Source organism: Macaca nemestrina, chromosome 1 (assembly GCF_043159975.1).
Source record: "Macaca nemestrina isolate mMacNem1 chromosome 1, mMacNem.hap1, whole genome shotgun sequence".
In the NCBI taxonomy this organism is placed as follows: domain Eukaryota; kingdom Metazoa; phylum Chordata; class Mammalia; order Primates; family Cercopithecidae; genus Macaca; species Macaca nemestrina.
The window spans coordinates 75,947,364-75,961,112 of NC_092125.1; the positions used below are offsets into that span (position 1 = coordinate 75,947,364).

The window sequence follows — 13,749 nt, forward strand, 5'->3', positions numbered from 1 at the left end:
AATCTCTATTGCTATGTCTATTTTGAAATAATTTACCTAAGGCAGAATCCACTGAAGATTGTGTAACTATCCTATTGGACAGTCATAATTCATGCATATGTAAAAATAAAGAAAAATGGTTTACTGTTTATATCAATCTGTAATATATTATTGTCAATGGATTATCTTTTGTGTGTGTGTGTTTGTGTGTGTATGAGACGGAGTTTCTCTCTTGTCACCCAGGCGAGAGTGCAGCGGGGCTGTCTCAGCTCACTGCAACCTCTGCCTCCTGGGTTCAAGTAATTCTCCCTGCCTCAGCCTCCCGAGTAGCTGGGATTACAAGTACCTGCCATCATGCCTGGCTAATTTTTGTATTTTTAGTAGAGATGGGGTTTTGCTATGTTGGCCATGCTGGTCTCAAACTTCTGACCTCATTGCCTTGGTCTCCCAAAGTTCTGGGATTACAGCTGTGAGCCACCACGCCCAGCCTCCATGGATTGTTTTCACGGACAATCTTATCTCCACTAAGGCTGTTCATGATCTACTTTGTTGCCTTCACAAGAATCAAATTTTCTAACTATGTTGAATGCTTTTCAGTTTCTTCAGCATTCCGTTTTATGCTCTAACTCACCTACATATATTTGCTTATGTTGTTTTTCCCACCTTAAATAGCTTCACCAGATTCTTAACTTGAACTCTACTAGCCTTTCAACACTCAGTTCTGGCATATGTGGTCTGGGAAGATAATTTTTCCATGCCCCACCCTCCATTTCCCTGCCAGTAATTCCCTATACCCTCACACACACACATGTTTATGCAAACACAAATCTTCCTCTTTGCATTAATTGACTCTTGTCCATACATCCATCACAAAACTTATCACATTCTACTTGTGTTTATTGTCCCATTTCATACCGCTACTAGAAGGTGAATTCCTTTCAGGTATACTGCATCTTCCATCATTATACCACTGTATTTTTCTTTTCTTTTTTTTTAAAATTTTTTTGAGACAAGGTCTCACTGTCACCCAGGCTGGAGTGCAGTGGTACAATCTCGGCTTACTACAGCCTCAACCTCCAGGATCAAGCAATCCTCCTGCCTTAACCTCCCAAGTAGCTGGGACTATAGGTGCACAACACCATGCCTGGTTAATTTTTAAAAATTTTTATTAAAGAAGAGTTCTCACTTTGTTGCCCAGGCTGATGTTGATCTCCTGGCCTCAGGCAATCCTCCCACCTTGGCTTCCCAAAGTGCTAGGATTACAGGCATGAGCCACCCTGACCAGCCCTGTATTTTTCAAAGTGCCTAGTACATAAATTTATTTCATTTAAGAGTTGGTCCATGAGGCAGGGTGCGGTGACTCACGCCTGTAATCCCAGCACTTTGGGAGGCCGAGGCGGGCTGATCACGAGGTCAAGAGACAGAGACCATCCTGGCCAACATGGTGACACCTCGTCTCTACTAAAAATACAAAAATTATCTGGGCATGGTGACATGTGCCTGTAGTCCCAGCTACTCAGGAGGCTGAGGCAGGAGAATCGCTTGAACCTGGTATGCAGAGGTTGCCTTGAGCCGAAATTGCACCATCTCAAAAAAATGTTCAATTAATAAATATTTAGATAATAGAGAAATCAGTGTTAGTTGGAGTGGTAGATTAGGCACCTGGGACAGCTGGATGTTAAAGTGGATTTTGAAAGAGGAGTAGTGCATGGATCAGCATTGCAGGAGGAAGAGCATGAACAAAGGCATAGAGGTAGGATGGGAGAAGAAAGGCAAATGACATCAAGAGAACAGCAGGTAGGGAGTGGTTGAACAGCCTGAAGAGATCAAGTGCATTAGAAAAAGCCTGAAGGCTAGATTGGAGAATTTAGGCTTGATTCAATAGGCAAGAGAGGTTCATAATTTGAAGATTTCAATTATCTGACAGTGAAATAAATGCACTGATGGAAAACCTAGAGTTATGTGTAACAATAGTAGGACTTTAATAAAAGGTGAAAAATTAAAGAGAGTTATAAGGCAGAAAAACAATAAATGTCATTTGTTAGTGTCTTTATTTGGAAAATACATATATGTATATAATAATAAAATAATATTACATGTACTCAGTGTACAAAGACTATAATATATTTACAATGGACCTATTTTCCTGGAAGCTAATTAACTATTTTTAATTTTTGCTTCCTGAGACCTCTACCAATTCTTCCGTAACTGCCCAGACATTCAAGTTGTTACTTGTTTGTATATACTACTGTATCTCTACATTGCTTTCAAGAATTTTTGCCAGATCTATGTCTTTGATAAGATTGTAAAAAAAAAAAAACAGGTAAATACATGTATTACTTTTCTTTAACATGAAGTTTAGTTGATTGAAAAGTACTCACTCTAAGCATGAGCACAACTGAATGCATATTAAAAACTGGTAAAAGAACATAGTTTTAAAGTAATTGATAACCACATAAAATTTTATTATAAACTAAAGTGACTTTTTCAATGTTAGTAGCTATTTATACTTTATAGAGCAAATCTGATTTATGAATTAAATATTTTTTCCTAATTTGAAGATAAATGTTATTTAAAGATTATAAAATATCTAAATATTTTTGAATATACATACATGCACATATATATGTACAATTAAGAATATGCATATGTGTTACTTTCATGAAACATGATAGCTAAATGAAAGTAGAGTTAATTCATGAGCAGGGAAGTACCCAGTCTTCCAGCCTTGTTTCAGCCATCCATTCCCTTGAGAAGGCAAATTTTGTTCAGAGACAAAAGAAAAATGTACTATTAAAATGCAATTCAGAAGTGATAAAAACTGGAAGTGCAGCAGCCGGCTCATAGCACCTCCTTTGTATACTCAGGGACATTGGGGCCACATTAATTTTTTTGTGTGTGATGTCCATCCCATGTGCAAATTAGCACTGGAAGGACCATAATCTATCTTATATGAGAGCTCTTTTCCCAAGTGCATATGTAATACATGCTTCTGTAACTTTGTATAATTCAAAGTTCTGTATTCTGTTTATTTTTTATTTTAAATAGTGTTGGAAAATACTTTCTTTGGAAAATATTAAGAATTTTAAAATAAATATTAAGAAGAAATTGCAGAGAAGTGTTAAAATTGATGAAAGAATGCTACTTTTTCTAACTTTATTAAATGACAAAAATAATTTTCTATTGAATTTAGATTTTTAAAAACACCTTTATCTTAACTAAATGAGATCATCTATATGAAAATGTTGGCATATAGTAATGGCTCAATAAATATATGTTGAACCTCAACTTTTTTTTAAAGTCTGAATTTCAGAATATTTTTCTTAGGAGAATATTTTATTTTGCTATATATAGTTTCTATTTCCCAGAGCTTCCACTTTTCTCTAAATGTTTCTTTTATTTAAAAAACCTTCCAACTTTTATTTCATTAATACCATGTCTCCTTTGATTATATGTGTTAAAAATTTCTGAATTTAGGCCGGGCGCGGTGGCTCAAGCCTGTAATCCCAGCACTTTGGGAGGCCGAGGCGGGTGGATCACGAGGTCAGGAGATCGAGACTATCCTGGCTAACATGGTGAAACCCCGTCTCTACTAAAAATACAAAAAACTAGCCGGGCGTGGTGGCGGGCGCCTGTAGTCTCAGCTACTTGGGAGGCTGAGGCGGGAGAATGGCGTGAACCCGGGAGGCGGAGCTTGCAGTGAGCCGAGATCACGCCACTGCACTCCAGCCTGGGAGACACAGCGAGACTCCGTCTCAAAAAAAAAAAAAAAAAAAAAAAGAAAATTTCTGAATTTACTCCTTTTTGCTGCATCATGATGTCTGTTTCCTCTAGCTTATTCCTTATGTTTGGATTTGTGTCCTTCTTCCACATTGGTTATTTTCCCACTGGTAAACCATTCTTAAGTTTATATTAAAAGGGAAAATGCAAAAATTAGATTAGAAACTCTATGGGTGTAAAAGAGTGGCTTTTTGATAGATTTTATTATACTCTGATACACCCTTTTAATTAAAACATCCCCAAATTGTTGATATTTGAACTCGTTTCTCTAAGAACTGTCACGTCTTTTCAGAAGATGCAATCAGTCTTCTGAAGGATATAAGTCCAAGCTGCCAGTGCACTTAAGAGACGATCAAGGAAAGAGTTCAATGGCCAGTCTTTGGATTAAAATCTACATATTCCATTTGGTGCCTCCCCTTGGCCTTCCTCAGTACATGCTTTCCTTGAGACTAGAGCTTTTTGGTGTAAATTTTTTTCTGAGAATAGGCGTTTATGGATACATGGACTGGGACATGGACCTGGGGATTTCATTACTCCTTACATAAGCTTTCAGCTGTTTTCAGCTTCATTCCTTCTCTCACTTTCTGGAATAATTGTAGATTTATTTCCCGAGCTTTTCCCTGGTTCTGCAGGACAAATTGCCCTGTTTCTCTTTGACATCTCATTCTTCTGGCACCTAGATTTCAGTTTTCTTAACTCTTTTTTGTCATTTATGAATTTTCTATCTTCCTTCCACCTGCTAAAAATTAATTTGTGTTTTCAATTGCTCTTTCTTATTTTCTGTCCTATTTCTTCTTATAGGTTTATAACTTTTTAAAAAAATTTCTTTACTCTTATTTCAGTGTGTTTTGGTGAGGGATCTGGGTTACACTAAAAGCATATCATAATCTTAGATGTTCTGTGAGAGTTTATATGGGTTTTAAAAGTTTGGTCTTTTCTGTTGATCATAAAAATATCTAAAGTAATAATGATGATGATAATGATAATGGTTGCTGCAACAGGTCCCTTCTATTTTTACATCTGCTTTTAGCACTGACATTATTTATTGGACACAATCTTTTCAGCCTCCATGTTAAATACCTTACATAAATTAAGTTGTTCATTCATTGTAATAACGCTATATGGAAGTCAAGGCTCATTCAGGTAACTTGCATAGGGTAATACAGCTAGCAATGCAAAGCTAAGGTGTGATTACAGGTCTGGCTGACTTGAAGGCCTCATTATTCGTAACTGCTACTGCTACCAATAATGCCACCGTTATTCAAGTGACTTAAAATTGAAGAAAGCCTACTTCAATGAGAATTGACTGTACTGGCTGTCCTTTTGATTTAGGGATACTATTTTAAAATTAAGAACATTTTCATTTATATGATGAATTTTGAGTTTTTTGGCATAATTAATTCATAAATGTATTATTTAGCATTATCTCTATATAAAATACTTGAGACTCACAAAAATTCTGTGACGAACATTTTAGTATCTCCATTTGCAGAATAGAAAATAAAGATTAATAGAAGCAATTAACACAGGTAATCAATGGCAGAGGTTGAAATGGAATCTAGGTATTCTGATTCCAAATCATGTATTATTTTCACTGTACTATAGTACTTCTCCAAAGCCTTATTTTAAAAATCAAGTGTCTCTAAAAATCAAGTTAAGAATAGCTCCTAAATATTTCTTTCAGGTTTTTGCCATTTTCTTCATACCATAAAAATGAAAAGTACATCCCATCAATGCATTTATCAAGCAAGTATTGTCCTATTTCTCACAAAGAACAATTCCGAAGTGAAAATCCTAAGAAATGGATCTGTGACAAGGTGAGTCAACAAAACATTTAAAAAAGTTATTCCTTTTTAAAAGCTAGAAATATACATTAATTAGAGCAAGTATAAATATTCTTATTACAATTAAGACCTTTATGGTAACAAAATTATTTATAGACAGCTGTTTTAGGTAAAGATGGTGTGGCTGACCTATGTAAGATTTTTTTTTTTCAGTATTGCATTCTTAAGTTTTATGACTTAGCTATAACTTAGCTGCCCTAGGGTCAAAGGCATGGATCACTGGCACTGGCATATGACCAGGGTGAGGGCTTGAGTATGAGGTCACAGAATGGAGTTAAGCTAATTCTCAGGCATGGAGATCGGGGCTTCTTTGCTCTCTCTCAATCTATGTATGTATGTTTATAGATAGCTAAAGAAGGGGGGAGAGAAGACATGCATTATATAAAACATGATGTATCACATACATTTAACATGCATATATGTATATGTGCAACTCCTGAGTGTCATATGCACTTGCATAGCAGGTACAGCACGTATATGTGGCACTTGTGTGATATATTAGTCTGTACTCAGGCTGCCACAACAAAGTACCATAGACTAACTTCAGCCACAGACATTTATTTTCTTACAATTCTGGAGGCTGGAAGTCTGAGATAACTGCCAACATAGTTTCTGGTGAGGCCTTTCTTCCTGGCTTGTAGGCAGCTACCATCTCCCTGTTTGCTCATATAACCTCTTCTTTCTGGGCAGAGAGAGGGCAGGCTCTCTTGTGTCTCTCCCTGTAAGGGCACTAATCCCAAGAGACAAGGACCCCCCTTCATGACCTTATTTAAACTCAATCACCTCCTTACAGGTTCTGTTTCTAATACAGTCACATTACAGGTTAGAGATTCAACCTATGAATTCTGTGGAAACAGAATTCATTTCATAGGCTTCCATTCCTGGCCCCCAAAACTCATGCACTCTTGAATGCAAATACATTCTTTCCATCTCAAAAGCCACAAGAATCTTAATACATTTAGTACCCGCTCTAAACTCTAAAGTCATAGCTAAATCGTAGGAACATGACAAGGATGCCCACTCTTTTTTTTTTTCTTTTTTGAGATGAAGTCTCGCTCTGTCACTCAGGCTGGAGTGCAATGGCGCAATCTTGGCTCACTACAACCTCCGCCCCCCGGATTCAAGCGATTCTCCTGCCTCAGCCTCCCAAGTAGCTGGAACTACAGGCACATGCCACCACGCCTGGCTAATTTTTTTGTATTTTTAATAGAGACGGGGTTTCACCATATTAGCCATGATGGTCTCCTTCCCCTGACCTTGTGATCTACTGGCGTCATCCTCCCAAAGTTCTGGGATTACAGGCATGAGCCACCGCACCCGGCCTCAAGGATGCCCAGTCTTACAACTACTATTCAGTATAGTACTGGAAGTCCTAGCCAGAGCAATTAGGCAAGAGAAAGAAAGAAAAGGCATCCACACTGGGAAGGAAGATGTAAAATTGTCTGTTTGCAGATGACATGATCTTAAATATTCAAAACCCTAAAGACTCCACACCAAAGACTATTAGAACTAATAAACAAATGCAATAAGGTTTCAGGATACAAAATTAACATACAAATATTAGTAGCATTTCCATACACTAACAATGAACTGTCCCAAAAAGAAATCAACATCATAATCCCATATAGGAATAACTAAGGAAGTAAAAGATCTGTACATTGAAAACTATAAAATACTGATGGCATAAATTAAAGAAGACACAAATAAATGGAAAGGTATTCTGTGTTCATGGACTGGAAGAATTTAATATTGTTAAAATGTCCATCTAAACAAAGTGATCTATTGAGTCAATGCAATCCCTATCAAAATCCCAATGTCATTTTTCACAGAAACAGAAAAAATAATCCTTGACCAGGCTGGGTGGCTCATGCCTGTAATCCCAGCACTTTGGGAGGCCAAGGTGGGCAGATCACTTGAGATCAGGAGTTCGAGACCAACATGGCCAACAAGGTGAAACCCTGCCTCTACTAATAATACAAAATGTAGCCAGGTGTGGTGGTGCCCACCTGTGGTCCCAGCTACTTGGGAGGCTGAGGCAGGAGAATCGCTTGAAACTTGGAGATGGAGGTTGCAGTGAGCTGAGATCGTGCCACAGCACTCCAGCCTGGGTGAAAAAGTAAGACTCTGTCTCAAAAGAGAAAAAACAAAAAAGAAGAAGAAAAGGGAAAACAATCCTAAAATTCCTGAACCACAAAAGACCCTGAACAGCCAAAGCAGTCTTGAGCAAAAAGACTAAAGATGTAAGGATCACGCTACCTGATTTCAAATTATATTACAAAGTCATAGTAATCAATACAACATGGTCCTGGGATAAAAAATAGAATAGGATACAGAACCCAGAAATAAACGCACACATTTATGCCCAATTGATCTTTGACAAAGGTGCCAAATACACACAATGGGGACAGGATGGTCTCTTCAACAAACGGTGATGAGAAAACTGTATATCCACATGCAGAAGAATGAAAGTGAATCCTTATCTCACACTATATGCAAATATCAACTAAAACTAGATTAAGACCTGAAACTGTAAAACTACTAGAAGGAAATACAGGAAAAAAGCTTCTTGACATTGGTCTAAGCAATTATTTTTTGGATATGACCCCAAAAGTATAGGCAACAAAAGCAAAAATAGACAAATAGAATTGCATCAAACCAAAAAGCTTTGCACAGCAAAGGAAATGATCAACAGCATAAGGAGACAAACTATGAAATAGGAAAAAAATATTTGCAAACCATACAAATTGATAGAGTTAATATCTGAAATATATAAGGAACTCATACAGCCTAATAGCAAGAAAACAAATAACCTCTTTTAAAAATGGGCAAAAGACTGGAATAGACATTTCTCAAAAGAAGACATACAAATGGCCAACAAGTATATGAGAAGATGCTCAGCATCACTAATTATCAGAGAAATGCAAACAGAAACCACAATGAGATATAACTTTATACATGTTAGAATGGCTATTACCAAAAAGACAAAAGATAACATATTGGCAAGGATGTGGAGAAAATGGAATGCTTGTACACTATTGGTGGGAATACAGATTAGTACAGTCATTATGGAAAATGGTGGTTCCTCAAAAAATTAAAAATAGAACTACTGTATAATCCAGCAATCCTATTCCTGGGTATAGATTCAAAGGAAGTGAAATCAGTATATTGAAGAGATATCTGCAGCCCCATGTTTACTGCAGCATTTTCAAAATTGCCAAGATATGGGATCAAATTATTCATTGAAGGATAAATGGATAAAGGAAATTTGCTAGATATACACATTGGAATACTATTCAGCTTTTCAAAAGAAGGACATTCTGTCATTTGTGATAACATGGATGAACCTGGAGGACCTTACACTAAATGAAATGTTAGACACAGAAAGACAAATACTGCATGATCTCATTTATATGTGAAATCTGAAAAAAATCAAACTCAGAAGTACAGAGTGGAATTGTGGTTACTAGGGACTTGAGGCAGGAGGTAGGGGTGAGAAATGAGAAGGAGACGTTTGTCAGAAGGTACAAAGTTTCAATTAGGATGTATAGTTCTGCAGATCTATTATACAGCATGGTGACTAAAATTAATAATGTATTGTATACTTGAAAATGACTCAGAGCATAGATCTTAAATGTTCTTATCACAAAATAGAAATAACTGTTCTAAATGTTATGCATATGTTAATTAGCATAATTGTAATCGTTTCACAATGCATATGTATACTGGAACATCATGTTGTACACTGTAAATATATACAATTTTTACAAATGGTCAACAAGTATATGAGAAGATGCTCTACATTACTAATCATCAGGGAAATGTAAATAGAAACCACAATGGCATGTAACCTCACACATGTTAGAATGGCTATTAACAAAAAGACAAAAGATGGCACGTATTGGCAAGGATATGCTGTGTTCATGAACTGGAAGAATTTAATATTGTTAAAATGTCCATACAACCAAAGTAATCTGTTGAATCACTGAAGGTGTATTTAATTTGTTAGAATGTCTGTTCTAACAAATTAGAATGGTATTTAATTTGTCAATTATACCTCAGTAAAGCTGTGGGAAAACAAACAAAGAACTACCAAGAAATACCATATAATCAGATACGGGTGAAACTTGCCTCATCCTGAGGTAAACTTCGTCTCTAGCTGTGAACCTGTGAAACCAGTCAAGTTATGTGCTTCCAAAATGCAATAATAAGACACGCAAAGGGGAGATATTTCTACGCCAAAAGGGAAAAATTGGAAGAAAGAAATGGATGATGTGTCTCAGAGAAGTGTAAAACCTAACAAGGCAAATTCTATTTGATGTTAAGACTTGAAAATAATACTTTTTGGTTCAATATTTTGCTCTCCAGTTCCTCTGGGATGGCAGGGTCACCCTGATGACCCTGTGAGTGAGGCAGAGTCTCTCTGCAAGGGCCCTGCCCACAAGGCTCCCTGTAAAGGTGGGTCCTGCCCTAGAGGCACTGAACAGGGTCATTCCGCCCCATGGAATCTGGAGAGGTGGCCCCAGTCTTTGAAACCTGGAAGGAAACAGTCCTGCTCCCTGGGCCTCTTGTAGGAGTAGCAGCCCCAGTGATCTCTGAATCCCCTTAGGGGTCATTCTTCCCTTTGCGTGAATAGTGGTCCAGTCCTTGTAGAATCCAAGAAGTCCCACAATCTGCCTTAATTCTTTTCTGCTTTCTCTGCACCATTTACTTCAAACTCTTGGTGTCTTAGCTGGTATAATCTCATCTCTGTTCCTGGTTTCTGTCAATAGAGCTGATGAAGTCCTTGAGTCCCAATATCTCTTTATCTGTTTATTAGTCAAGAATTTTTTTCTAGGCACTGGAAATATAAGATATTGTTTCTGCCATGTTATGTGTTTCCTTAGCAATATGTTCCTACTCTAGCTGAAAACCCAGCACTCACAGACTGTTGTATGACATCATTTAAACTTAATCACCTTCTTAAAAGCTCTGTCTCCAATATATAGTCACATTGAGAGTTAGGCTTCAACACATGAGTGGTGGGGGGGGGGGCTACAAAATTCAGGCTATACCACCTAATATACATGTTATATATGCAGCACACATACAGCATGGTGATTATAGTTAATAATGTATACTTGTATACAAACATACATATACATATTTATCTTTGTGCTGCACTTATAGATAGGGAAAAAAATTGAGTGGCACATATATACCATGGAATACTATACAGCCATAAAAAAGAATGAAGTCATGTCCTTTGCAGCAACATCGATGTAGCTGGAGGCCATTATTCTAAGTGAATTAATGCAGACATAGAAAATCAAATTCTGCATGTTCTGACTTGTAAGTGGGAGCTAAACAATGAGTGCACATGGACATAAAGATGGAAAAAATAGATACTGGGGTCTCCAAAAAAGGGGAGGGAGGGAGGGAGGAATTGGGGCAAGAGTTGAAAAACTATGTATTGAGTGCTATGTTCAGTATTTGGGTGATAGGATCAATAAAAGTCCAAACCCCAGTATTAACATAATATATTCATATAACAAACCTGTGTATATGTACACCCTGAAACGAAAAAAAATCACATATAAAAGGAAACCTATTTTACTGTCTAAGGACATTCCTAAGAGAGTTTGCTTTTCTGAAAACATTTAGTGTAACTGTCATTACACTACATATTCTGCAAAATTTAAATATTATGGTTCATCATATTATGTTTTATATCTATAGCTTTTTAATTTAATTTTTGGCTTAGAATAACACTTTCAATAGATCTGAATGAACAGGATAATGTATATGTATATTCCTTGCCCATATTGTAATTCAATAAGGGCTTCAGAATTAAGAACATTAGTCAGAAAACATGATATATAAAGGAAGAAAGAAAACAAATATTTCTTATCTGATTTCAAAATATTTTTTACCTCTTAAATAAAAATGTCTGAATTGGGAAAACATGTCTTGGACTATAAGAGATGCATTTAACCTGTTGCTCCTTGTAGGGAGAAAATATAATTTCTTTTCTTTCCCTCATAGATTCTTAGTTGAGATATTTTCCTGAAAAGTCAGATTAACAGGAGAAAAACTCAGTCAAATTGTATTAACACATGCCGTACCCATCACGTGGAAGAGACCTCAGTTCAAAAGTATTTCTCTCTCAAAGCAGTGGCATGGGGCCTTGCATAAATAGTATTTTAATAAAGAGCTCTACATTCTATATAGTGACAAAACAAAGAATAGTGTATCTCCACACTTCCAAAATGCAGGAAAATGTGGGAAGGTACATTTATGGAAAGAACAAAGTCTCCTCCAGGGTCTTCTGGCGCCACTGTCTCTGAGCTCTGTTTCTGAGCTGATAAGCAAGTGTTGTAAAAGTGCCTGCCTTTAGGTGGGAAAGGCAAAGGGGAAGGGCAGAATGTGCCCCTGCATTTTAACCTTCTTTAGCTCTGTGATCCCCAGTGTTTCAGAGAGGAATATTTTGATTTCCTTCACTAACAATTAAAAAATACACACACACACACACACACACACACACACACACATCTTAGAATTTACACAAAATGAGTGACTTTCTGGAAAGAAATTGGGGCCACTAGAAAGGGTATGAGTTCCACATATTACCAGACCTAATGATTCTATTAATAGTCTATCAGTGAGGATTCATTCCTTTGCATACTGCCTCCTTCCTGAAGGGATTTAAGGCATCTTTCTAAAAGTAAAATACAAATAAAAATATAAAAATTAGCAGCTGGGCGTGGTGATGCGTGCCTGTAGTCCTAGCTAGTCGGGAGGCTGAGGCAGGAGAATCGCTTGAACCTGGGAAGCAGAGGTTGCAGCGAGCCGAAATCGCACCACTGCACTCCAGCCTGGCAACAGAGCGAGACTCTGTCTCAAAAAATAAAAGTAAATAATTAAATAAAAGTAAAATGCAATAAGGGTCATATTATTGAAGTAAGGATACGGGGAAATGATCTAAGATGAGAAGAGTTTATATGCCTGCAACATAAAGGGAAAGCATCACTGTGGCGGTGATTTAAGAATTTCAGCTTCCTGGTGTCCAACATAAAAAGGAAGACAAAAGTCACAGATGGATCTTCCTTTCTCAAAAGGAAGAAATGTTAGACCCAAAAGAAAAACAAGGTGTTTCTTTACTAAACTCTAAGAAACATTCTTTTTTTAAGGACATTATAAATATGGGATTGCCAAGGGGTAAGACATGCTGGAAAGTAAATTGGATACTTCAGAAAGTAATTTTTTTTTGGCAGCTACTGAGACATCTTAATTAAAAATGGCCTTCAAAAACGCTAGTAATTCCAAGGCATAAAGAATGTATACAGTGAGTCGTTTGACCTAGTTCACCCTTAGAACTGATTGACAAACCTAAATGTTGATGATAATATCTGTCTTGGTCTGTTTTGTGTTGCTATAACAGAATACCTGAGACTAAGTAATTTATGAGACAAGAGGCTTATTTAGCTCACGGTTCTGGAGTCTGAAAAGTACAATAAAGCTGGCACTGGCATCTTCCTGGCTTCTGGTGAAGGATTTTGTGCTGTGTCATAACATGGCGGAGAAGGTCAAAGGGGAAGCAGGCACGCGAGGAGGCAAAACCTAAGAGGCGTACTGGATTTATAATAACCAACCTTTGAGGGAATTAATCCATCCTCTTAAGAATGTAATATAATCAGAGAGAACTCACTCAGAACTACTAGAATGGCACCAAGCAATTCATGAGGGATCTGTTGCCATGACCCAAACACCTTCCACTAGGTTCCACCTCCCAAAACCACCACATTGGGGATCAAATTTCAACATGAGTTTTGGTGAGAACAAACTGAAGCCATAGCAATGTCATTTCATAAAATTCAGCAATCAACTTGTTCTAGGCACATGTTTCTTTCCTTTTTTTAATTATACTTTATGTTCTAGGGTACATGTGCACAACAGGTAGGTTTGTTACATATGTATACATGTGCCATGTTGGTGTGCTGCACCCATTCACTCCTCATTTACATTAGGTATATCTCCTAATGCTATCCCTCCCCCCTCCCTCCACCCCACACCAGGCCCTAGTGTGTGATGTTCCCCTTCCTGTGTCCAAGTGATCTCATTGTTCAATTCCCACCTATGAGTGAGAACACACGGTGTTTGGCTTTCTGTT

General features: G+C 37.2%; 1 protein-coding gene across 3 annotated transcripts in view; it reads left to right on the forward strand.

Annotated features, from left to right (window-relative positions):
- The window catches only part of LOC105493513 (spermatogenesis associated 17), a 229,857-nt gene that overhangs the window by 156,717 nt on the left and 59,391 nt on the right, over window positions 1–13,749 (forward strand). For all 3 annotated transcript variants that reach the window (XR_011614273.1, XM_011761192.2, XM_011761190.2), the window contains one exon: window positions 5,444–5,576. Coding sequence is in view for 2 of the 3 variants with exons in the window: in XM_011761192.2 (XP_011759494.1) it covers window positions 5,444–5,576 (133 nt within the window). In the remaining variant the exon portion in view is untranslated. The remainder of the gene's footprint in view (window positions 1–5,443; window positions 5,577–13,749) is intronic.